The 26,734-nt window shown below is 37.3% G+C and overlaps 1 protein-coding gene across 1 annotated transcript in view; it reads right to left on the bottom strand.

The window, feature by feature from the left end:
* The window catches only part of ATF7IP2 (activating transcription factor 7 interacting protein 2), a 74,954-nt gene that overhangs the window by 41,719 nt on the left and 6,501 nt on the right, over window positions 1-26,734 (bottom strand). The window contains exons 2-4 of the mRNA XM_027839275.1: window positions 8,592-8,823; window positions 1,647-2,515; window positions 1-10 (exon numbers count right to left, since the gene is read on the bottom strand). The exon at window positions 1-10 is cut by the window's left edge and continues 91 nt beyond it. Of these exons, the coding sequence (XP_027695076.1) occupies window positions 1-10; window positions 1,647-2,505 (869 nt within the window). The 5' untranslated portion in view covers window positions 2,506-2,515; window positions 8,592-8,823. The remainder of the gene's footprint in view (window positions 11-1,646; window positions 2,516-8,591; window positions 8,824-26,734) is intronic.

Genomic DNA, 26,734 nt, shown 5'->3' on the forward strand with positions numbered 1-26,734 from the left:
GAGGTGCTGCCTTTGAGAGAGAAAAAAAAAGATACAGGAAACAAAGATTAATGTTTCTCTATATGAAGTGACCAAATGGAATTGTCTATACATTAGACATTCAGTAACAAAGAAACCAATAGAAAAAACCTAATAATCCAAAAATATTTAAAATTTATAAAAAAAATTCCAAAAGAATGATTTAGGGAAAATGCTGATCCACAAATTAATCTTTAAAGTTTAGGTATTATTGACATTAAATTTCCTCCATGATTTTGACTGATGCTAACAGGTCAACAATAACAAAAAGAAAATTAAGTTAATCACATAAACTAGGGACATTTAAGTACATATGAACTTAATGCAAAGCTATTTTTAATTTGCCTTACTAAGAAAGCACTGCAAAATCTTGAGAAGACATAAATAAAATTTATTCTACACAAAGTGGTGCCTCCTATGAACTGTTTTCTTGCCATCTTGCTTAGAAATTCAAAGTTTGTCCAAAGAAATTAATGGAATAAATATTTGGCCTGGCTGTTGCAACATATAATGTTCTCCTAAGTGTACATCCACATTTACCCTGCTGTTGAACAAGAAGTGAATTTTCTAGGAATAGATGTAATCAGAACATAATTAAATAAACACTATGTTCTCTGCTCCCTAGCCTTACAAACAAAAAGTCTCCTACAAGTGATATTTAAAGGTTATAAAAACATGGGTGAGATGATGAGTAATAAGCTATCTGAAGGCAAATTGCATCATATTTGATATTGCAGCTCTCCAACTGGCTAGGATAGAGATAATGCTTAATAAATGTTTGGTGAACTGAACAAATGTACCTCTTACTTTCTTGGGCCTTAAGGAAAGTGATTTCTTGCCAAAATGGTGTCTCACTGAATGATGGGGGTGGGGGTGTGGGATGGATAAAGAAAGAGGCATGGAAAAACAAAATGAATCAATAAAATTGTTTTAAAGTGAAGAGAAATAAAAATTCTCCTTAGATATAGCAGGTATCACCACCATTTTTCTGATTTTTGGAACAAAAAACCTTAGAGCCATTATTTCTGTCCTTCACATTGCATATCCAGTTTAATGCATCATACTGTTACTTCTTACTCCAAAGATTCTCCTATCCTGTATCCTGCTGTCTCACTTGATTTGTTATGTCTTCCCATTATTAGATTCTTACTCTCTAGCACTACCCCCACATTTACTTGCTCAATACCTCAAAATATACTTACTCTTGAATACAAATATCTAGTTCTATGTAGAATTTTTTACAGGGTCTGAACCTATAATTACATCAGTGTAGAAAACTCCATATAAATGTCATATGGTAATGTCAGAGCCATGATTAGAACCCCAAGCACTCTGACCCCTAATCCAGTGCGCTTTCCAATATACTATCTTATCTCCTTTTATAGTTTTGGAGAACTGCTTTGGGCAATGAAAAATCAACCAATGACCCAATGTGTGTCAAAGGCAGAAAGTGAACACGGGTCTTTTTGACTCTACAATTTGCTTATATTCACTTATTATATTATATAGAATAAAATGCTTTTATTCTACTAACATATGTTTTTTATATTGGTCTATATCAGGGTTAACTTAAATTACAAGTCTAATTACAAGGGATTTCTCTATATATTGTGGATAGAAACACTTACTATTAGTGTCAAATGATGAATGCCGTGTTGAGACTGTACTTCCACAGTCTGAAGTACTTGAATGATCAGTTTGATTGCATGCTTGGGTCTTCAAAAAATCACTTGTATCCTTCCTGGCCTGAATTGATCTTTTCAAATCAGATGTCTTATCAGCCATAAGATGAGAGTTTGAACTTTTAACTGAAATGGCTTCACTCTGCTGTGAAACATGTGATTCTGATTGTGAGGTCACTTCTAACCTGGGACCTACCTGGTTATTTTCTTTACCATTCCCAATACTGTTAAAAGCTTTTTCTATATGACTGCCTAATACATAATCTGACTTGTCAATTAAATCATTCAATGAGCCAGATGGGCTGCTATTTGGTTTTAGATTCAAATCAACCTTAGCTTGCTCAAATGAAAATCTTTTTTCATTTGTTTTGTGTTCAGAACCACATGAAGTTTGCTGTGAGTCATTTGAGTCTTGTATAAAAAGCTTCTTGCAAGAATCTTCTATTTCAGCTGGCCTGCTGTTTGGATCAATAACTTGTTCATTGACAAAGTTCATCTTTGAGTTGTTCTTTACTGTTTTTAGTGATCTTGCTAAATCTTGAGGAAATGTTTCATTTTCCTGAGGGAGTATGGTTTTTCTCCTTGAGTCCAATAAGAAACACTTCACGTCAGAATTTTCACTTTTCCTGTGCATGACATCAGTGCTTAGCTGCTGATTTCCACTGTGTACATTATTCTTAGCTACTGCTTTCAGTGGCTCAGTATTTTCTGATTTATGCAATATATGTATTTGTTTCCGGCAACTTGTAGGTATGGTCTTTTTAGCTTTTAGTTTCTTCTGTACAGATGGATCTGGACTTGCCATTTTTCATCTCCTAAAATTTAAAATATTGTTTTTAAATATTTGATTCCTAAAGACTTCTAGCTTCTCCACAGTACCCACTCAATCCATTCAGCTCCCAGTCACCCATTGTTCTTTCCATCTTTGTACCTTTCCCCACAAAGATGAGTAGCATTTGACATTCATCTGACTGGTCACTGTGCCACCTCCATCCATTTCAGAAATAGTAAAGAAAAGGTAAACTATACTGGGCATATATGATGAGGATAGAGAAGAAATGGAAAACATGGTCCCTGCACTCAAACACGAACACAGCCAAAATTATGCCAATCAAGGTGTCAGAATTTTGGTAAAGCTCTGTATGTTGAAGCTATCCAGTTACGTCATAGTTCAGGAAATCTCTTAGCAGGCAACTCAATCTCTGCACAATACTAATTGCCTCCTACATGGGAGCAAGGAAGCCAATGATTTACAAAAGAAATAAAGTAGTAAAAAGGTCCACTGAATTTTCAGTATATTTACAGACTCATAAAATAATCACTTAATATGTAATTTGGATCATTCCTTAGGGGTTGAAAATTAACCTCAAGACCAAAGAGCACTAAGCTCTATGATTATTTTCAAACTTTTTCACTAATGGACCATTTTGATGGGGTAAAAGAACTCATACAAATCACTCACTTTAATTCATCTATTTTGAAAAACAAGCCCAAACAATCTTATATTGCGCTCTTTCCTGAGTAAATAACTATTAATGCAACTAATCCATAGTTTTAAAAAAAATAGTTTTACTTGACTCATCCATTTTGGAAATGCTTACTGGTAACCTAAGGAACACAATCTAGACATATTTCATCTAGTCTCACCTATCAAAATACTTCCCTTTCTATTAAATAATAACCACATATTTCCACACATCAATATGTTAAGGACTCGTGATTCTGTTGGTATGGGAATTCTAGTTGTGGGAACTCTCTTCGAGAATTGCCTTCACCAATGCAAATTACAACTTACCTATAATAATAATAATAATCTTGTGTTCTTAACAAATAATAAATGTCAAAGGCAAATTTTAACCTAAGTTTTACTGACTCCAACTTCAGCACTCTTTTCACTATGTGATGATGAAATCTCATGCATTTTTCCTTACTGGTGTAATAACAGTAATAACATTAACAATGGCTGACCTCTACAAAGAACTTTAAAGTTAACAAAACACCACATATGTTATCCCATTTAAGTTTCATAGTATGAGACAGATTCTTTAGGCATTATCCCTATTTTGTAGATGGAGAAACTGAGCATGAAACAGGATATGTGACAAGCCTACAGTCACACAGCTAAGAAACATTAGAGGTGGGTACTTTCCTGTCCTACTATTCATGATCTGCCCAATCTTTAATCTTGGATCCTCCTCACCATTTTTGTCTCTCTGATCATCCTAAAGGGCTGTGAAATTGCTAGAAGTCTGCTATGAATTCACATTACCTATTTTTAACTGGGGTTTCACAATGAATAATTCTTTTACTCCTCCTTGAATCTTTACCCTTTTCCCCTGAGGGGCTATTGCATAGCTCCCTAAGCAATCAATAATATCCTTTACTTTTACACACATACATACACACACACACACACACACACACACACCCCTACCTTTGCCTTTTACTTTACTGAGAAAAGAGGGCATCTATCTTGAGCTCCCTCTTCATCCCTACTCATCTCAAAAGTGCTTTATATAATCACCTATCCTTTCCTTTATTCCAGTCTTTGAGGAAAAGTTGCCCTAATCTTTATGAACCCTGCTGCTTGTGCACTTGATCTCATCACTTTCCCATCTCCTCTAGGAACCTGTTCCACCAATCATTCTTTTCATCCACAAGCTGACCCTATCAATTGGCTTCTTCCCTGCTGATTACAAACATTCTAAGGTCTATCCCATCTTTTAAAGGCCAAAAACACCTATTTTCATTTGATCCTATACTTAATGATCAGGCTGTTCTTCCCTTGCTGATACTCTGTCCAGATCACTGGGCCTCTGGAGACAGTGCTCCAAATTACTTCGTTGACTCAACTTTGAAACCAACATTGTAGGATTGTGCTATACTAATTGGTCAATCAGCCAATGTACATGTACATGGTCTATAGCATCTAGCTAGCCTCAGATCTTAGACTTATGTTTCTCTATCCATCTAACCATCTAACCTAGCTATATCCTTCCATTTCATACATTCTCTCCCAACTCCTACCCTACTTTCTACCTCTCTTGCTCTGGGAAGAGAAATCAAATAAATACTGCCAGTGCTTCTAGAAAGGTCAACTGGACTCCTCTATGGCTCTATTCACCTCTCCAGTGGTTCCCAAACCAAAAATACTCTTCCCTTGGCCTCTATTCTTTATGTGTGGTTCTCTGCATCTCCTTCCCAACCCCCACTATAATGTAAACTCCTTGAGGGCAAGGACTGTCTTTCTTATTCCTATCTCCTACACTTAGCACAGTGTGTAACACATAATAAGCACTTAATGGATTCATTCATTGTGAGCTCAACATGGGTAAACAGTGTGACATGGAACCTATAAAAGTTAACAGGTAACATGGTAAAATACACATACCATCTTAAGATTACATTAACCAAACCATAGTGCTCATAATGAGGGAACTAACAGTCCTGATTCTATTCTTCTGAGATCAGATCACATCCAGAATTTTGTTAACAGTGTTCTGGACACTAAAATTCAGTAGGGTTTTGAATAGTGAAAGGTCTTGATATCATGAAATATGAGAATCAGTTGAAGTATATACATACTTTAACACCTAAGGATGTTTAGGCTGGAAAAAAAGACTTAGAGGAGACATAATAGATATCTTCAAATATCTGGAAGGCTGCCAAATGGAAGAAAGAATTAGATTTGATCTGCTTTGCTCAGGAACCCAGAACTACCAACAACTGGTGGATTAAAGCTATCCACAAGTAAAACGGGTTATTTTGAGAGCTAGTGAGTTCTACTTTTCCCCAAGAGATCTTCAAGCAAAGTCTGGATGCCTATTTGTCAGAGATGGTATAAAGAGAATTTCTACTGAGGTTGGACTAGATGGGCACTTCCAACTGAGATAGTGAAATTCTTTGCTCTTTCCCCTTTTATACCACCAAAGTCTTAAAAAGAATCATCTACAGTGACTTGCCTCCACAACCTTAACACCCACTTCCTTTTTAATCCCTTGAAATTTGGCTCCTGACAGAATTTCACTGAAACTGCTCTTTGTCAAATTACCGATACCAAGACATCTAAATCTAATGGTCTTTTTTCAATCCTTATCCTTAATAACTCTCTACAGCATGTGACATTAGATGCCTTCTCCTTCTTTAAATTTTGAGATATAATGTTCCTGGTTCTTGTCTTAATTATATGAATACTCTCTTAGTCTTCTTTGCTGGATTATTCATCTCCCATTCTTTTAGCATGAGTGAGAGCTTAGCACGCTCTCCTGGGCCCTTTTTTCTTCTTTTCATTTGGCTGGCCTGACCCTGACCAGCACTGTCTGGCATCTCGTGGACCTACTGTACCTCACCCTGCCACCACCAGTCTCCCAAGTAAAGGAACAGACTCAGATTTTACCCAACTGTCTCTGCAAAACTCCTGGAGACTACTGACTTCTCTCCACATCTGATACTTGTTACTATCCTTATGGCTTCTCTCATATCCCTTCCTATCACTATTATAATTATTCAATGGCTAATTAGGACCAAATTGTGCCCTGCTGCTCCTCCTCCCTCATATCCTTTCATTTCTATCTCCTCTCAACCAAATGCCACTCATGATCTATCCAATCCAACCATGCTTACCCCTTCCCCTGTGCCTTTTCAAATCTCCCCATCTACATTAATAACAAATGACCTTGAATAACTTACTCTCTTAAGGCTCAGTTTTCTTAACTATAAAATAAGGTGTTTCAACTAGATGATTTTTAAGGTTCCTTCTAATCTTCAGACACTGAGGTTAGCCCTGATTCACGTTACCTCTACTTGTTTTTTTAACAATTATGTCATCTCATCAATTTTATTTCCACATCTCCCCTCACAGTCATTACCTTAGGTCAGGTCTTCATTACCTTTTTCCTAGAACATAAAAGCTTTCCTAATTGATCTTCTTACTTCCACAGTATGTCTTCTCTCCAATCTATCTCCTACACATCTGCCCAAATAATCTTCCTAATACAAAAGTCTGATCATGTCACTCCTTTCCCTCCAATGAAATCTTTCAATGGCTCCCTATGTCTCTAGAATAAAACATACCTCTCAGCATAGTGCTTAAAACCTTCCATAATAAGGATCCTGCCTACCACTCCATGTTTATTTCATATACCCCCATTCCCAATCTCTATGTTCCAGCCAAAATGTATTACTATCATTCTTCTAAATGTAACCCTACCTCCCATCTCTATTTTGCATTTGTATAAGTCGTCCCTTATGCTTGGATCTCACTTCTAAACTATCACTTCTCAAAATCCTCATATGATATAAATATGTGTCTGATCCCCTTTGGTTAGACACAACCTGCGGTGTGGGGGCCACTTACAGCCAGTCAAAAGATTTCAGGTGGCTCGCAAAAAATGTTGAGGAAGATATCCTCTACAAAATCCTTTGGTGTGTGGCCCGCAGGCCATAGGCTGTGCAGGCCTGGGTTACACCAAGGTATCATGTCAGGTACTACCTGTCATATAAAGCTTTCTTTGATCATCCCCAGTTTCAGCACTCTCATTCTCAATTAACCTTGTATTAGTTACATTAATACAATAATTGCACTGTTATATCCCCTTCCCAGTAGAATATAAACTCCCTGAAGGTAAGGATCATTTTTCTTTTGCTTTTGTATCCCTAATATCAAGCAATATGCCTTACACAGAGTGTCTTTCAACCAGTATTTTAAAAACACCTATTACATGGCAGGCACTAATGCTAAATTCTAGGGACACAAGGAAAAGTAAAAAACAGACTCTGCTCTCAAGTTCACAGTCTAATGAGAGAAACAACTTTCAAAAACCTATGTACAAACAGGATAAATACAGGATAAACTGGAAGTAATATCAGAGAGAAGGCATTAAGATTAAGAAGGACTGGGAAAGGGTTCTTGCAGAAGGTGAGACTTAAGCTGAGACTTGTAGGAAGCAAAGAGGCAAAGGTGAGGAGAAAGTATTCAAAGCATAGGGGAAGGCCAATGTAAAGACATGGAGTCAGGAGGTAAAGTATCTTATGAAACGAACAGCAAGGAGGCTAGTGTCACCGCATCACAGAGCACGTAGAGGGAAGTAAGGTATAAGGCTAGAAAAGTAGGAAGGGGTCAGGCTCGGAAGGGCTTTGAAAGTCAAAGAATTTTACATTTGATTCTGGAGGTAACAGGGAGGTATTAGAGTTTAATGAATGGGAGGAATGATATATATGGTCCAACTCTCATTTTAGAAAAATCAACACGAGAGTTGAGTGGAAGATAGAATGGAGTTGTTTGTTGTTCATCCTTTGTTCTTAAAGAGGACCAGTGATATCAGGAGAGTAATGTCTTGACTTGCAAGCAGTTGAATTTAAGTGAGACAGAGCTGTGCAAAGTCATCAGTCCCACTCTCTCCTCCAGAAGTCATCAGAGTCCAGTGGCAAGACATGGGTCAGGATGACTGGTGATGGCTGCCATAGAATGGAGAGGTGAAGACTTGAAAGAGGAAGACCAATCAGAAGGTTATGATAATAGTTTAAGCTATATGTTAGAGGGCCCACACCAGGATGGCGGTGATACCAGAGGAGAGAAGTGAGCATATATAACATGTTATGAAGGGAGATATGTCAGGAATTAGATATGAGGGGGCAGGGTAAGAGAGAGGACTTGAGGATGACACCTAGGTTGTGAACCTAGATGACTGAAAGGACAGTGGTAACAGACACTTGATAAACAAGTCTGCAGAGCTGAACTGAATAGTTTTTAGTGTTGATGGGAACCAAAACAGAATCCAGTTCACTGGCACTGAATCAGGCAGGAAAGTGCTACAGATTCTTTACAGTGCAGACCTTCAGATATTGCCTAAGATATCTAGAGTCAAATTTATCTTGGATACATTTAGATACCTAGTTAAATGTTTTATAGATGAGAAAGCCATGGGCCATTGCGATTAAGTGAATTCCCCAAATTTACACAAGTATTAACGAGAGGTAAAGCTGGAATTTGAACTGATGCTCTGATTCTAAATCCAGTGCTCTTTCCATTGCATCACACTCCTTCAACTCAATCCTGTACTTGACGCTGTTTACTGCAAGCCTTCAGTCAAAATTGCTTCTTCTCAAGGGCATCTGAAGATATCTGGGGGCAAGTGAAAGAGGTAAAAAAAGATATTGTTATACATCTCAAGACACAGTAGCTGGCTACCACCAACATAATTGTTGATATCTTCTCAGCGTACTATACCAAGCTTCCAAACTCCTCACATGGCAGCAAACATTTACATGATTTAAAACAATCAACAAGTATACATTAAACACCTAGTATATGCTGGGCACAGTGTTAGGTGATGAGGATGAAAATAACAAAAATGAACTAAAGAAGCTAAAATTCTACTAGAACCATATACCATCCATTCTCAGTTTGTTAGAAGTGATAACAAAGAGAACTGTCTAATGACTTGATATCAAATACGGCCTTTGGTTCTTGATGATTAGCATTTTAGCAGCTAGCTCCTTTCATGACATTTCTATCATCTTTTGCTAAATTATATACTTTTGTTACCAAGAGCATCTAGCTTAGTTACCGATACCTCCAGTGTTGGTAAAGGGGGTAGGATTGGTGGTGGAGGGACAGTTAGAAAAATAGGAAGAGACTCTCTAGGGCCAACATCCATGGCTTCTTTTTTGGGAGGAGGAGTAAAAAATGAAAAGATCTCTAGTATATATTTACTGGGGAAGACCAAATCTCCTCCTGAAGAGCTTTCAGTATGAGTTCTACTGGTTATCATCTACAGCTTCAGTAACAAATATCACCTTTTGAAAGCTGTTGCTCTAGTGTTATTCTCTCTTCCAAAATTGCTTGAGGTAGCATCTATTTCTTGGAAGCTGGTAGTAACGTAAAGAGTTTTGGCTGCACTGTTCATCTCCAAGATCAATGGGCTGTTCTACTTCTATCTATTTATATATGAACCTGGCTGCTAACATACCCTTTTTTAATCAATTGAATTTTAACAGTATCATCAAGAACATATTGTTATGACTCTGTAGCAACAATGTTCTTGAAGTCACCTTTGTGAAAAGAACTGTAAAACTTCAAATATTTCATTCCCCTCACTCAGGAATTTTTCACTCATTAAAAGGAAGTATGGCACCACTCAAATGAGATAATGTATATAAAGTACTTTTAAACCTTAAAGCACTATATAAACGTTAATGCAAGGTTAGTAGATGGTATGTTCAGATGGGTGATCTTGGCTGCAGTAGGCACATCAATAAATCTTAAGCAAGATGGATGGTCCTTTTCTATTACAAATATGCACTGTTTCTATAAGGTCTTTCATGACTAAAGTATAAAGATAAGGAAAATGAATTATGTATTCTAGTGCTTAAAATGAAGAACTCACAAATTGCCAACCAGCCTATAAGAAGGGCTGCTTTTTATAAGGTTTATGTGCACTTTTATGCTCCTTTTTTATCATCCTTTTCTGCAGTTGCCACATCACTATCTTCTAAGTGGCCTATGTGGCCAGTGGGGTCCATAAGAAATTCACCTGTGACTGTAGTCATATTTTTAGGACCAGAGAAATGGACAGTGCCGAGCTCTGCCCATTTTAGATATTGCTACTGTAATGTCAGAAATAGTTGAAACATGTTAGTTTTGCTGAAATACTTTCTTTTAGAATTTTTGTTATGAAGCTAAAAATTGCACTGCCTTTAAGCAACCCAAATAAATACCCAGAACAAATTATAAAAGTTCTAGGAAACTACTGCATTTTCACACAGATTTGATAAGCAAACATATTTTTACCAAACCATCAGTTACCCTATGTATATATAACCATCCATAAGAGCCTATACACCCCATGAATGAGGAGAAACACAAGTCTATTGCTCCATTCTCTCATAGAAGTTATGTATACAATGATTCACTGCGCCTACCGTTTGACTCCTGGTGCTGGAATATTTTTCTCTAACATTCTATTGTTAGAAATGGAATTCAGGACACATAGCCAGGGACCCCAGGAGGCAGAACACTGGTGAGTGCAGCTTTTCTAAATTTCTCCTGTCTTGGTACTTTCTCTCTTTGTGGCCTGTCAAAAACCCAATTTATTGAACTTATAAGGAACAATCTAGTAGCACTACATGGTTAAGCCCCTTTCTGCTGAGCTCTTATTGAGAAAATAAGGAAGAAAGCCCCTTTAAGTCTTCATGTCGATATTTCCCAAAGAAGGCTAGAAAATTTTATGTGTAATCATTAGGGGCCTCAGATTACTGACCAAATGGAATCTTTATTCTTGAGATGATTCCCCACCTTCAGCTTCCCTCTAATGCAACTATTCTCAAAGTATGATCCAGGGACTCTGATCTGCAAGGTCAAAACATTCATAATACCACCAAGATGTTTTAATTTCTATGCATTAAATATCAAAGGATTTAACCCACATAAACAAAAGCTCTTTGGGGGAATCCTCGATAATTTTTAAGAGTGCAAAGGAGTCCCAGGATCAGAAAGTTTTGAGAACTGCTGCTCTAATGAATCATTTAGTTTTGAAATCCTTAAACACTCCTGTGAGAATCTGGAAATATATCACTCCGAACAGATGGAAGTGTAGTTTCGAGGGAAGGTGGAAATGGGAAAAAAAAAAGAACAAAACAGTAGCAAAGTATCAATTCTAACTTTCAAGGTAACGGGACAATCACAAACTAAGATCCCAAAATTCCAAATTCCATCTACTCCAATACTCCAATTCAATCTACTTCCATGTACGTATAGTACCCCCAAAACTCTGTGGTTTCTACTTCATGAAATGAGGATCTTTTGGATCTCTGGATCCCAACTGCTCTGACTTCCCAGCTGGAGCCAGCATGCTTCCTTATAATGCAATGCACCAAGAGCCCAAGAGATGTGAATGACTTCAGAGGAGTCCCAGAACTGCTAAGGAGTCAATTGTGACTATGACTCCCCAAGGTACCCCACTGAAATTGGTCCTAAGAAAACAAGCCAACTCATAAGGAACCAAGATTGTCTGGTGTTCTCAATTCCAATAAAGTCCCATAGTATATATTTCTCTGGCAATAATCTCACCTTGGAGGGCAGGGGAAGAGAAGGGAGAAGAGAAATGTGAGGAGAAATCACTTTAGTTCATGTGATCTAGATGGCTTCATATATCAACACCTGGTCTAAGTTCCATTCCTAAAAACTGAAAACCAAGGTGAATTTAAAAAATTAATTGGAACAACTTCTTGCAGCATACTAATCCACTTGGGCAGATGTAAACCAACTATTTCTAGTCTTGCTGCTAAATGACCAAATACTGCCAAACTGATCAGGGCTTCCAATAAGCATGACAGTGGCTCTTGAATGCAGTCTTATGAGGATGTTCCCTCTGAATTAATGGGGCCTCTCTGGAAAGTATACATTACACACTTTTAAGTTTAATCTGCATTAACATTAGCTCCATCACTTTTTTAGTCTAGACAATAAATAAAATAATAAATCAAGCCATGATTTGTAGTTTTTGCTAATTTCCAAGGTATAGTTAACTGCTCACAATAACAATCAGAGCCAACTGTTTTGATTACATCCCTGGCTTCAAGCAAAAGTCCAATGAACATCCATATGACCATTACAGGAAACTCTCTGCTACCTTCAGAAAGCACTCAGGCAGCCAGCCTAGACTCAGAACTCATTATAACCAATACAAAGCCTTCAAGGAGCTATTTCTCATGAGGATCAGAATACTGTGACTGAGTGGGAATCAAAGCCCACTATCAAGGTCATTGCAGAAACTGCATTTTTACAATAAATAAGTGGAAGAAAACGTGTTTTGCCCAGGCCAAACTTATGGCTCCCCAAATTCAAAATGACAAGACTTTCATAAGAGATCCCCTCAAATCTTATCATAATTCTCAAAACTCATCTCTAGCCTCCTAAAATTCTAACATCAGTAGGTAGTGTAGTAAGTAAGACTACTGGGCATGGAGTCAGGAAGATCTGAGTTTGACAACAGAATGATTTATATGATAAAAAAATGACAGGGTAAAGAAAAACAACTTCGAAAGACTGAAGGCTGGTGAAAAATGTAATGACCAACAATAATTCCATGGGACCAGCTGAGGAAACATGCTACTCACTTCCTGAGAGAAAAGTGATAAACTCAAGGATATTTTTAGACATAGCCAATGTAGGACTTTATTTTGCTTGACTATGCATACTTTTAACAAGCATTTTGATTTTTTTTCCTTTTCCAATGTAGAAGGGGGAAGGTATAAGGGACAGAAAATAGATTTTTGTTAATTGCAAAAAAGAAAAAAAAATTTAAAAGAAGACCTAAGTTTGAATCCTCAGACATTACTAGCTATTTAAATCTGAACAAGTCACTAAACTTCTCCTAAACTCAGTATCCTCATCTGTAAAGTACACATAACAACAGAATGTACCTCAGCGTTGAATCAAATGAGATATCATATGTAAAGCACTTTGTAAAACCTTAAAGCACTACAGAAATAGTAGTTATTGTTATTACTGCCACAAGCCTGGACGTTAAAAAACTGAGTATTATTTCAATCCACACAGACTTGCTGTAGAGAAGAGATGGAATTCCAAGGACTTGATCTGTTGGCTTCCCTTGGCTAACTTTTCCGGTGCTTTGTATTTCTGCTGTTGTGTCTAAGATCTGTTATAGGAAAGCAAGAAGTGCCAAATTGCACCCGGACTATGATTTATTCAGCAAGGCATACCAACGAGAAACAAATCATGTCCAAGGCTCTCGGTCAGCACAAGGACCTAGAGTACAGGTTTCATAAAGATATTTATACCTTCTTAGAGATGAAGCAAACAAGATACAGGGTTTTATGTACCAACTTCTGATTGGTTGAGACGCAGGGATTTTCTAATGGGGAAACAAGTTTCAAGGGACTTCGTGACTACAGTAAATTGAAACCTAACTCAAGAAATGAAACTTAAGGGCCTAAAATGGAGGCTAAAAAACAGAACAGAGTTACGTCTAACAGATCCTGAGAAATTTCCTAATTGCTAAACAAAGTCATTCAATACTTTCCTCTGAGTTGCACCCTGGGTTGCAGCCATGTGAGACCAGGTATGGCCTGTGCACACTCAAGGGAAATTCATAGGCTATCATCTCTCTTGCTTTTCCTATCTTAATACAAGTAGAGGTCTTTACATCTGCTGTTACTTCTAAATGTCTATTTTATGACACCCCAACCTTGGTCTGAACCTACTGGGAAGGGATCTCTTGTGCAAACAAAATGCTACAATAACATGTAATTCTAAAGGTACCTTACGTGCTTTACCTAAACATTCCTTTTTTATGATTAAGTGACTTACTGAATTCTAATGTCTCTACCTCTGAAGATCCAACCCTGACCAAAGCCCTCTCTTTTTTCTAACCGTTAACAGCTGAATTAGGTCTAGGATTTATTTTTTGTCTAAAAAACTTAAAAGATTCAGGCTTTCTGAAAAAAAAACACTAGCTTAGCTTCTCTTAAGGTAAAGCCTGGGATGTTCTCTCCCTCTACTGTCCAATGTCTTCTTTCACAAAAGGCTGAGAAACCCATTGGTCCAGGAACAGGGCCCAAGGTAACCTATGCTTCTTCTGATAGTGCTTGTACTTACCACATACAATTCCTATTTGCCTACAGTGAAACCTGTTAAAATTCATCCTGCTAATTCTCATTTATAGATGCATACAAGAATTGAGTGCCATTAATAACTGTTACTCACAATTATCTGGCAGTTCTATTCCAGCCATAGTTCTCTCTGCCATACCTTCCACTGCAAAGCATTTCACGTGCCTTGATCTAATGCTTTCTTTTTTTATTCCAGTTCACCAACAATCAGTATATTTTCCTTTAGTTCTATGGTGAGAGCCAAACGGATTACATTTTGTGAATAACTTTAATTTTGAGACTTCCGTTTTGTTTTCCAGCTATCACCTGATTTTGGGGAATTCCATTTGTTTGCTATCCCCCTCCCATCTCAAAGTCCCAAATCTTTCTTCTAATGAAGAATGAGATTACTCAAGTCTTATATCCTGTTCATATCCTGTTTGTTTTCCTTTAATATATAAAAATTTGTACACAATCCGTAGTCAGGGTCCTTGTGACTGCTGAGGGGCCCTGGACCTGATTTGTTATGTATGATTTGCTAATAAATTGCATTGCTAGGACTCTGTCTCCTCAGTCATTATAAATCCACTCATGACGCTACCTAGATAATTTGGACTCAGTATCCGCAAGTGGTTTTATGATAGAGCCTTTGTAAAGTCAGATGCTGAACCAAGATTCTCAAGACATTATCATAGGAACACCTGTCATTGTGAAATCCTCTTTGCTTACATATTATTAGAATGCTGTACTGGCAACTGTTTTTCTCATGTGCCATTTGGCCCTTCTGGGACATAAAGCTTCCAAATCCAACTTCAATTATGCCAAACTCAGGTTACCTTTTTTTGTCTGTATTGTCAGAAGGTCTTAAGATCAAGAGCACAGATCACATGCAAGGTATTGTGCATTTGCCTGCACCATGTACCAAAAAACAGTTACAGGGGGTTCCTAGAAACTATGAATTTCTAAAGGCAGTGGGTCCTTAATTTTTCAGTTCACTAAAGATATAACTGGGGATAGTTTCCCGACCCTATTCCTGGAGTACAAGTTCCTGTAGTAAAGGTGATCAAGAACGTACCTTAGCTAACCACAAAAGGTGACTGACTTGGGAAATAAGAAAATGCTTATGCTAGCTCAGTTCTGCAAGAGCTTAACTCTGCAAAAATGAAGAACTTAACCTCTAATTCTAATGATTATATAACTAGCTTAATACAGTGATTATATATCTCTTGATCTGAAAGCTATCTAAATAAAGTCTAAAGTCTTAAAGATTTATACTAAAATAAATCAGGAGGAAAATCAATACTAATTTAACTAAGGATTATTTCTTTCACAGGTAAATAAGGGTCTGATGAAGAATTCGAACTCAGGTCTTCCTGACTCCAAGTCGACGCTATCCACTGTACCACCTAGCTGCTCAATACATTTGGCTCATGGGTTTGGTGTCCTTAGCCAGCCCTTTGGAAAGTCACCTTCATCAAAAGCCTTCGTGAACTCATTGCTCCTGCATCCAGTAGCTTTTCCTCCACGCCTCCAAGAGGTTTGCAGGATGAGGTAGTTTTACAGTACTCTTCTGGGGTGAGAGTTCCTCATGCTGTTCATACCTACTTACACTGATACAGAACCAAATAACTTTCTACCTCACGTATGATGAGAGGAATACCTGCTCACACAACCCAATATATTCAGCTGGTTTAATGATCTTCCTTGAAACCATTCAAAAATACAGAAACTGCCCCTATCCGCCCCATGCCCTTCCCTCCTTAGTCGAGTTGCCATCTTCCTTTGCCTTGACCTCAGTAACATCTTCCTTTGTTAACCCTCCCTTATTTTTTTTTTTAAAATTTTGTTGGTGGGTTTTGCAAGGGCAACCTGTCTGGGATCTGGATGGCTGGCTATTTTGTTTCCTTCCCATATGCTATTATTGAATCTTTTAATTTAATATTTTATTTTTTCCCTAATGACCTGTAAGAACAATTTTTAACATTTAAAAATTTTTGCAGTTCCAAATTCTTTCCATCCCTCCCCACCCAAGGACTATGTATTCCCCTCCATCCTGTTTTTCCCCTACTTCACCTACTCTCCCCTTTCACCCTGTCCATTCTCGTGTTTTTCTCCTGACTTTTACCTCTCTCAATCTGCCTTCCCTTCTATCAAACCATCCCCCACCCCTTTCTCCTCCTACTCTCTTGTAGGGTAAGACAGATTTCTATACCCAACTGAGTATGTAACTAAGTGGTTTTTTGAGCCAATTCCTATGAAAGTAAGGTTCATGCACTGCCCACATCCCCAACTCCCCCACTCTTCCCCTCCACTGTGAAACTCTTTCATGCATTTATGTCAGAAAAGTTACTCCATTCTACCCTTTCTCTTTCCCCAGTACAATTCTCTTTCTTACTCAATTTTTTTTTTTTAGATAACGATCCCATCATATTCAACTCACATTCATGCCCTCTGTCTGTGTCTATTCCTTTTAACTGCCCTAATAATGAGAAAGTTTTTAGGAGTTAAAAGTATTATTTTCCCATTTAGAATGTAAATAGTTTAACTGAATTGAATCCCTTATGATTTCTTTTTCCTGCTTACCTTTTAATACTTCTCCTAAGTTTTGTGTTTGAAAGTCAAATTTTCTATTCAGCTCTGGTCTTTTCATTAGGAATGCTTGAAAGTACTCTATTTTACTGAATATCTGTTTTTTCTCCTTAAAGGATTATACTCAGTTTTGCTGGGCAGGTGATTCTTGGCTGTAATCCTAGCTTTTTTGCTCTCCAGAATATCACATTCCAAGCCCTCCAATCCTTTAATATAGAAACTGCTAAATCCTATGTTATTCTGACTGTGGCTCCATGATAGTTTAATTGTTTCTTTTTGGCTGCTTGCATTATTTTCTCCTTGACCTGGGAACTCAGGATATTGGCTATAATATTCCTGGGAATTTTCATTTTAAGATCACTTTCAAGAAGTGGATTCTTTCAGTTTCGATTTTACCTATTGATTCTAGAATATCAAGGCAGTATTCCTTGATAATTTCTTGAGAGATGATGTCTAGGTTCTTTTTTTTTTTTTTAATCATGGCTTTCAGGTAGTCCAATAATTCTTAAATTATCTCTCTTGGATCTATTTTCCAGGTCAGTTGTTTTTCCAATGAGATAGTTCACATTTTCTTCTATTTTTTCATTCTTTTGATTTTGTTTTATTGTTTCTTGATGTCTCATGGAGTCATTAGCTTCCACTTTCCCAATTCTAATTTTTAAGGAATTATTTTCATCAGTGAGCTTTTGTACCTCTTTTTCCATTTTGCTAATTCTACTTTTTAAGGTGTTCTTCTCTTCAATGAATTTTTGTACATCTTTCTCCATCGGGTCAATCTTGCTTTTCAAAGCATTCTTCTCTTCAATGGACTCTTGTGCCACTTTTACCATTCGGCCTATTCTGCTTTTTAAGGTGTCATTTCTTCAGTAGTTTTTGTAACTCCTTTACCAAGCTGTTGATCCTTTCACATGATTTTTCTTGCATCACTCTCATTTCTCTTCCTAATTTTTCTTCTACCTCTCCTACTTGATTTTTAAAATCCTCTTTGAGCTCTTCCATGGCCTGAGAACAAGTCATATTTTTCTTTGAGGCTTTAGATGAGGCAGTTTTGACTGTGTTGTCTTCTGAGTTTGTGTTTTGATCTTCCCTATCACCACAGTAATTTTCTATAGTCAGGATCTTTTCTGCTATTTGCTCATTTTCTTAATCTATTTCTTGACTTCTAACTTTATGTTAAAATTGGACTCTGCCCCCATGGTGGAGGGACCACTGTTATGAGGTTCAGGTTTTTTGTGCAGCTGTTTTCAGAGATAATTTTGGGGACCTGTAAGTTTTCAGTTCTTCCAAGGTGGTATATGATCTGGCCTGTGCATGACCATAAACACTCTTTTCTGCCCTGGAACTGTGACCAGGGTCCCAGTGGAAGCCACAAAATCTAGTGCGCTAGTGCTCCTCCTTACCCTGGTACTGAGACCCAGATCCAAGTTTGGGCAATGCAACAGAGTTCTGCCTCCACTGTTATTGAATGTTACACTTCATTGTTATGACTAATATGCAAGCGGCACAACTTTCTGCACTAATACATGCTTGTACCTTGGCCTCTGGTCAACCAGTTGCAATCTATCTTGATAGTTGTTATACCTTTGGTATCTATCATGCCTTTGGTTTAATGCAGAAACACCAGGCTTAACATAGAACATGAGGCTTCTATGTAGGTGTGAAGACTTTCATCTCCTCTGGCCCCTCTCATAAGTGAATTACTTCTGCCATTCTCTTGCCTTTTGTGATTTTAGTCACTTAGTATAGGGGAGTATACGACTGGCACTGATGTCACCATAGGAAATCAACGTGCTGATTCTGTGGCAAAAGTTCCCATTACCTCTGATGCTTTATTGTCCTTTTGGCTCCCATTTCTCCACTGTCCCTCTTTACAATTCTTTCTTTTCTAGATTTATTACACGATGACACACTGAAGACCAAGAATGAACTTCAATACAAATTGGGTGCTATCTTTTACTCTAATTTGCTCCAGAAACTTCTTCATGGCTTCCCAATGACTTCTCATTCTCTCTTACCCTCAATGTAAGGCACAAGAAAGTATAAATAGCCAAAAAAATAAAGAGTAACTGTACCACAGCAAGTTTATATACAGATCTGTAATGAAGGTAAAACAATTTTATGTGAATCAAGGGACTAACTCTCAAGAGGGATAAAAGAGGGGAGAGTACTAAAAATGGAAAAAATTCCAAACCTTGTTACTGAAAGGTAATCAAGAAAATGTTAATTACCAACCCATATGATTACTTTCCAACTACACAAAAATATTTATGGGAAAAATCTATCTTTAATGAAGGTATGAGAAGGGAAGAAGCAGGTTTTTGCAAATGATATTCTAGAAGAGATCATATTTATTCAGACAGTTCATTGATCTGCGGAGAAACAAGATTCTTAAATTTGCTGACAAAAAATACTGATTCAGCAGAGCAAAATACTGCATCATCAAATGATCTTCAAAAAGCTACATCATGCATGTTAAAATCATTCAACATTCTTCAAAAGATGCAACAGAAATCACAACTGAACAGCCTTCTAAAACAGGGTGAGAGGTCTAATCACCAAAGATGTTTGCCACTGTTACGAATGATGTCCAGTAAAGAGTCCAAATGGAAGAACAATTCCCTGTAGATGGTAAGGTCTTCTAACTGCTATATGAAAATATTATATCAATTCTATTAAGCACTAGGACACTGTAAGATTTCCAAATGAACTCCAAAATCATACAAAAGAATTTGGCTTCACTATCCATACAAGAAAAAAAATGAACAGAGGATGCTTATCACTATATATTGATTGACACGATAGATAGACAGATAATTGGATGGACAGTCCACAGAGCTATCATATATCAGTACAAAAATCTTGGACAATGAAGATGTACAATGATCTGGGCCCAGGGTAATATAGGAGGAAAATATGGGCTTACATTTGGGAAACTGCACATTACTTTTAATGATTCTAAACTTCTCCCTGAAACAAAACATCATTTTAAAAAATCCAATATTCTTCTGGTGAATGACTGTGAATCAGCTTTGAAAAAAATTATGAGTCACCCAAAAGATAATGGAAAAACATGTATGATGAGTATAAATATCCTACAGTATACTACTAATGAAGAATTGTACATATGAAACAACATAAAAGTATCAGAAATATATGACAAAAAAAGGAGGTATACTAGTCATATAGCAAGAATGAAGGTTAACAGAGGGACATCCCATATGCTGCACTGGCATCATAATAAAAGATACATCTACGTATAGTAAAATTAGAAATAAATGCAAGGTAGAAAGACCCCAAAACAAACCACTATTTCACAATTTTTTCCATTGACTACTTGGTATCCCTGCTATATTATAATCTCAAAAGAATGGCCAAGAGGCAAAATCATACCAAAAAGAAAACTAGGTGCCACAAATGTTCTTTCACTCTTCACCTTCCCTGGGGTAGGGTATTAGGCTGAATAGTATAATTTACAAAATGCTTTCCACCAATATCTTTTTTCCACATTACTGAATTTCTTATCAGTTAAACAATGATTTAAAAGATCACATGAGAGAACTGGAGATAGTTGGGGAAAGGTGAAGGAGAAGTTAGAAATAAGATCTTAGGGCTGCAGCGACCCTCAAAATCACCTAATTCAATACCTTCACTTCAAGATAGTTGAGAAAAATGAGGCCCAGAAAGGATAGTGCATCACCATTATATTATTATTAGCTATCATTAACACTAAAAGGACCAGCTGTGTCTACTGATACAAAAAATATAATTTTACTTTGAAATAAAAATTTTCATCCTGGTATCTCTTTCTTTGCCTTACGAATAAAAAAAAATGCACTGTATCAATTGATGCAGACCTTTAAAGCAGTCAAATTCCAATGTTAATATAGCATTTTAAAATTTACAAAATACTTCACTCATGCAAATATTCTCATGTGATCCTTACAACAACTCTGTAAGGTAGTTACTATTTTCATACCCATTTTACAGATGAGGAAACTTCAGAAGTGAAGGCTTGCCCAATGTCATAAAGCTAACACATGCTTGAAACAATAGTTAAATTCAGATATTCCTGACTCTAAGTCCTCCAACTCCATCCAGTATTATACCACTTACTTGTTTAGACATGCCTATTACCAATTAGCTAGTTAGTAGGAGAACCAATTCCAACTCTCAGTATAGTGATCTTTGTGTTATATCATCCTATTTAATCAAGTTGCTCTTTAACACTAAAGGATGAAGGGAGATAAAGACTAAGTTTATTTGAGAAGAATGGAAATGCCTGTAGCATGTAGGGAGGAAGATGTCTATATGGGAAGCTTTGGACAGGTTGAGAATAACATAAGGCTCTTTGCAGACAAGTACTAAGAAATCTGAAAGAAATGCAGAAAAGGAGTGACTGACCCCACCTCAGCAAACCAGTGGGAGATCTTGAGCCTCAGTGTGGTGGAGCAGGCAAACACCAATACCAGGACCCTACATGTGCCTTATCATAGCCAGGGGAACTAGAAAACTCTAGCTCAGAGAACCCTTTAGTGCTTTAGTGTAGTCCTGGGCAGACAGGTGTCCACCAGCAGCCAGACCTCCAAGTGCTTTAGCACAGCTCTGGGGAAACACAGAAATACCTCACCAGGACTTAGCACATGCCAGACACCACCACAAGGACACCAGCTCAGCATCAAGTAAGCTGCCAGATTCCTACACCTTCCAGCAGCACTAGGTACCATCCACTCTATACCCTCAACACAGAACCAGACATGAGGGTCCCCTGGGGGCCTCCAGGCAACATCACTGCATTACCAGGTAAAAAGCTAGGGCCTGCAGCCAGCAGCACAAGAAGCCTGAGACAATGCCCCTTCCACCCAGGGAGAAGAGCTCAAATTTAAAAGAAAGGCAAAAGAAAAAAAAAAGAGCAAAAAACAAAAAAAGAATCTGACCATAGAAAGTTATTATGATGACCCCAAGACACAAACTCAGAAGATGACAACAATGTCAAATACCTATGGGCAAAACCATAAAGAAAAATGGGAAGTGGTCTCAAGCCCAGAAAGAACTCATGGAAGAGCTCATAAAGGAGCTTAAAAATCATATAAGAGAGGTGGAAGAAAAACTGGCAAAAGAAATGAGAGTGATGCAAGCGAATTATGAAAAAAGACTCAACAGCTAGGAAAACTGGTTAAACAGTAGAACTGAACAAACGGAAAAGGAGAAACAAAAATCGACTGAAGAAAACAACTCCTTAAAGAGTCACTTGGCCAAATGGCAAAGAAAGTACAAAAGCTAACTGAGGAAAACAACAGCTTAAAAGTGAGAACTTGGCAAGTGAGAGCTAAGGACTCTATGAGACATCAAGAATCAATCAAACAAATTCAAAAGAATGAAAACATGGAAGAAAATGTAAAACGTCTCATGGGAAAAACAACTGACCTGGAAAACAGATCCAGGAGAGACAATATTACAATCACTGGACTACCTGAAAGCCATAATCAAAAGGAGGACCTGAACAACCTCTTTCAAGAAATTATCAAGGAAAACTGCCCTGATATCCTGGAACCAGAGGGCAAAATAGGCACTGAAAGAATCTACCAATCTCAGGAAAGAGATCCCAAAATAAAAATTCCAAGGAACATTATAGCCCGATTTCAGAATTATCGGGTCAAGGAAAAAATACAAGTGGTCAGAAAGAAACAATTCAAATATCAGGGAGTCACAATCAGGATTACACAGGACTTAGCAGCTGCAACAGTAAAGAATAGGAGGTCATGGAACATGATATTCCAGAAGGCAAAAGAGCTAGGATTACAACAAAGAATCATTACCTGGCAAAATTAAGCATAATACATCAAGGGAAAAAATGGTCATTCAATGAAATAGAAGAATTTCAAGCTTTCATAAGATCAGAATTAAACCAAAAATCTGACCTCCAATATCAAGACCCAACAGAAGCAAAAACAAGTAAAAAGGGCAAAGAAAACATAAGGAATTCAATAGAGCTAAACCATTTACATTCCTCCACAGGAAGATGATACTTGTAATTTTTAAAAACTGCATCACTCAACAGCTGTAAGGAATATACAAAGATGGATGATAGGGGAATAAGGTGAATTTGAGGGAATGACATAAAAAAATTAAGGGATGAGAAAGAGGACTACCCTGGGTGAAGAAGAAAGGGAGAGGTAGAATGGGGTAAATTATTCCACGTAAAGAGGTGCAAAAGACTTATTACATTGAAGGGGAAGATGGGAAGGTGAGCGCAGAACATTGCTTGAACCTTACTCTCACCAGTACTGGTTCAAAGAAGGAATCATAGAAAATCCTTTGAATACAGAAATCCATCTTACCCAACAGGGAAGTAGGAGGAGAGATCAAGTAAAGGGGGGTGGAGACTGACGGAAGAAAGGGCAGATTAGGGGAGATGGCAGACAGAAGCAACACACTGGTGTGGAGGAAAAGGGTGAAAGGAGAGAGGACAAACAGGAGGAAGAATAAGAGGAAGGGAAATGCACAGGTAATAATCATAACTGTGAATGTGAATAGGATGAACTCTCCCATAAAATGGAAGCAGATAGCAGAATGGATCAACAACCACACTCCTCCAATATGTTCCTTATAAGAAACACACTTGAAGTAGAGAGACACGCAAAGGGTAAAGGTAAGGTGCTGGAACAGTATCTATTATGCTTCAGCTTAAGTAAAAAAACAAAACAAAACAAAACAAAACAAATAGCAATCCTGATCTCAGACAAAGTAAAAGAAGGAAACTACATCTTGCTAAAAGGTACCATAGACAATGAAGCAATATCAACACCAAACATATGTATACAAAGTGGTTTTGCCTCGAAATTCTTTTTATTTTTTCTTTTTTTGGCTAGGCAATGGGTTAAAACTTGCCCAGGGTCACACAGCTAGTAGATGTCAAATGTCTGAGGCCAGATTTGAACTCAGGTCCTCTTGACTCCAGGACCAATTCTCTATCCACTGCGCCACCTAGATCCCCCTACCCTCCAAATTCTTAAAGAAGTTAAGTGAGTTAGAGGAAGAAATAGACACAAACCTAAACTAGTAGAAAACCTCAACTGTCCCCTTTCAGCACCCAATAAGTCCAACTAAAAAAATAAACAAGAAACTAAAGAGGCAAATAGAATATTAGAAAAGTTAGATATGATAGACCTTGGGCATGATTTAGACATAAAGGGTGACACCATAAGCAAATTAGAAGAGCAAGGAACAGTCTACCTGTTACATCTACGAGGAGGGGAAGAATTCATGACCAAACAAGCAATAGCATTACAAAACGTAAAATAATTTTGATTAGATTAAATTAAAAAGCTTTTGTGCAAACAAAACCAATACAACCATGATTAGAAAAACATAAAGCTGGGAAAGAATCTTTACAAGTGTCTCTGATAAAGGCCTCATTTCTCATATAGACAACTGAATCAAATTTATAAGAATACAAGTAATTTCCCAATTGGTAAATGGTCAAAGGATATGAACAGGACATTTTCAGATGAAGAAATCAAAGCTATCTATAGGCATATAGTGCTCTAAATCACTTTTGATTAGAGAAATGCAAATTAAAAACAACTGTGAGGTACCACCTCACATCTAGCAGACTGGCTAATATGACAAAAAAGAAAAAGATAAATGTTGGAGAGGACATGGCAAAATCGGGACACTAATGCACTGCTGATGGAGTTATGAACTAATCCAAACATTCTAGAGCGTAATTTGAAACTATGCCCAAAGGGCAATCAAACTGTGCATATCCTTTGATTCAGCAATACCACTACTTCGTCTGTATCCCAGAGATCATAAAAATGCGAAAAGACCTACATGTGCAAAAATCTTTATAGCAGCCCTTTCATGGTGACAAAGTATTGGAAATTGAGGGAATGTTCATCAATTGGGGAATGGCTTGAAGAAGCTGTGGTATATGAATGTAATGATATTGTTCAATAAAAAAAGATGAAGAGGCAGATTTCAGAAAAAAACTGGGAAAGACCTGTATGAACTTATGCAAAATGAAGCGAGCAGAACCAGAAAAATATTGTACACAGTGTCAGCAATATTGTGTGATGATTAACTATGAATAATTCAGCACTTCTCAGCAACATATGACCCAAGGTAAATACAAAGGAGTCATGAGGGAAAATCCCATACATATCCAGATAAAGGACTGATGGATTGAATGCACATTGAAGCATATTTTTTCACTTACTTTATTCTTCCTCATGAAGAAGAAGAGGAGAAAAAGAACAAGGAAGAAGAAATGCAGAAAAGGAGGGTACCAAAGACAAATTTTTCTTCAAAATTTTGCCTAATGTCAGGAGATTCAAAAAAATACTGAAGAAAATAATACCTTAAAAAATAGCCTAACTCAAATGGCAAAAGAGGTCCAAAAAGCCAATGAGGAGAAGAATGCCCTAAAAAGCAAAGCTGGCCAAATGGAAAAGAAGTCCAAAAGCTCACTGAAGAAAATACTTCTTAAAAAATTAGAACGGAGAAATTGGAAGCTAGTGACAATTTGAGAAATCAAAGCACTGTAACACTATCCAAAATAATGAAAAAATAGAAGAGAATGTGAAATATTTCACTGGAAAAACAACGGACCTGGAAAATAGATGCAGGAGAGAGAATTTAAAAATTATTGGACTATCTGAAAGCCATGATCCAAAAAAGAGCCTAGACACCATCTTTCAAGAAATTATCAAGGAAAACTGCCCTGATATTTTAGAACCAAAGGGCAAAATAGAAATTGAAAGAATCCACCGATCACCTCCTGAAAGAGATACTAAAAGGAAAACTCCTAGGAATATTGTAGCCAAATTCCGGAATTCCCAGGTCAATGAGAAAATACTGCAAGTAGCCAGAAAGAAACAATTCAAGTATTGTGGAAATACAATCAGGATAACACAAGATTTAGCAGCTTCTACATTAAGGATCCGGAGGGGATGGAGTATGATATTCCAGAGGGCAAAGGAGATAGGACTACAACCAAGAATTACCTACCCAGCAAAACTGAGTATAATCCTTTAGGGTGAAAAATGGTCATTCAATGAAATAGAGGACTTTTCAAGCATTCCTGAGGAAAAGACCAGAGCTGAATAGAAAATCTGACTTTCAAATACAAGATTCAAGTGAAACATGAAAGAGAAATCATAAGAGACTTATTAAGGTTGAACTGTTTACATTCCTACAAGAAAAGATGATATTTGTAACTCATGAGTCCTTTGTCAGTATTAGGGTAGTGGGAGGGAAAAAAATTATATGTATGTATAGATAGATACATAAAGGAACAGGGTGAATTGAAGATGAAGGGATGATATCTGGAAAAAAAAATTAAGGGGATGAGAGATTATACTGGGAGAAGGAAAAAAGGAGAAGTAGAATGGGGTAAATTCTCTTACATGAAACAGACAAGAAAAGGCTTTTATAGTGGAGGGGAAATGGGGGAAGGTGAGAGGGAATGAGTGAATCTTATTCTCACAGGATTTGGCTTAAGGAAGGAATAACACACAGAATGGGGTATGGAAATCTATCTTACCCTACAGGAAAATAAGGGGGGAAAGGGGGCAAAAGAGAACAGGGAGTTGATAGAGGGGAGGGCAGATTAGGGGAGGGGATAATCAAAAGCAAACACTTCTGAGGAGGGACAGGGTCAAAAGATAGAATAAAATAAATGGGGGGTAAGATAGGATGAAGGGAAATATACTTAGTTTTTCACAATAGGACTACTATGGAAGTGTTTTGTATGACTACACATCTATAACCTGCATCAACATGCTTGCCTTTTCAATGTGGGTGGGTAGGCAGGGAGGGAGAAAATTTGTAAC

Source organism: Vombatus ursinus, unplaced genomic scaffold, assembly GCF_900497805.2.
Source record: "Vombatus ursinus unplaced genomic scaffold, bare-nosed wombat genome assembly UNPS02014832.1, whole genome shotgun sequence".
Classification (NCBI taxonomy): Eukaryota; Metazoa; Chordata; class Mammalia; order Diprotodontia; family Vombatidae; genus Vombatus; species Vombatus ursinus.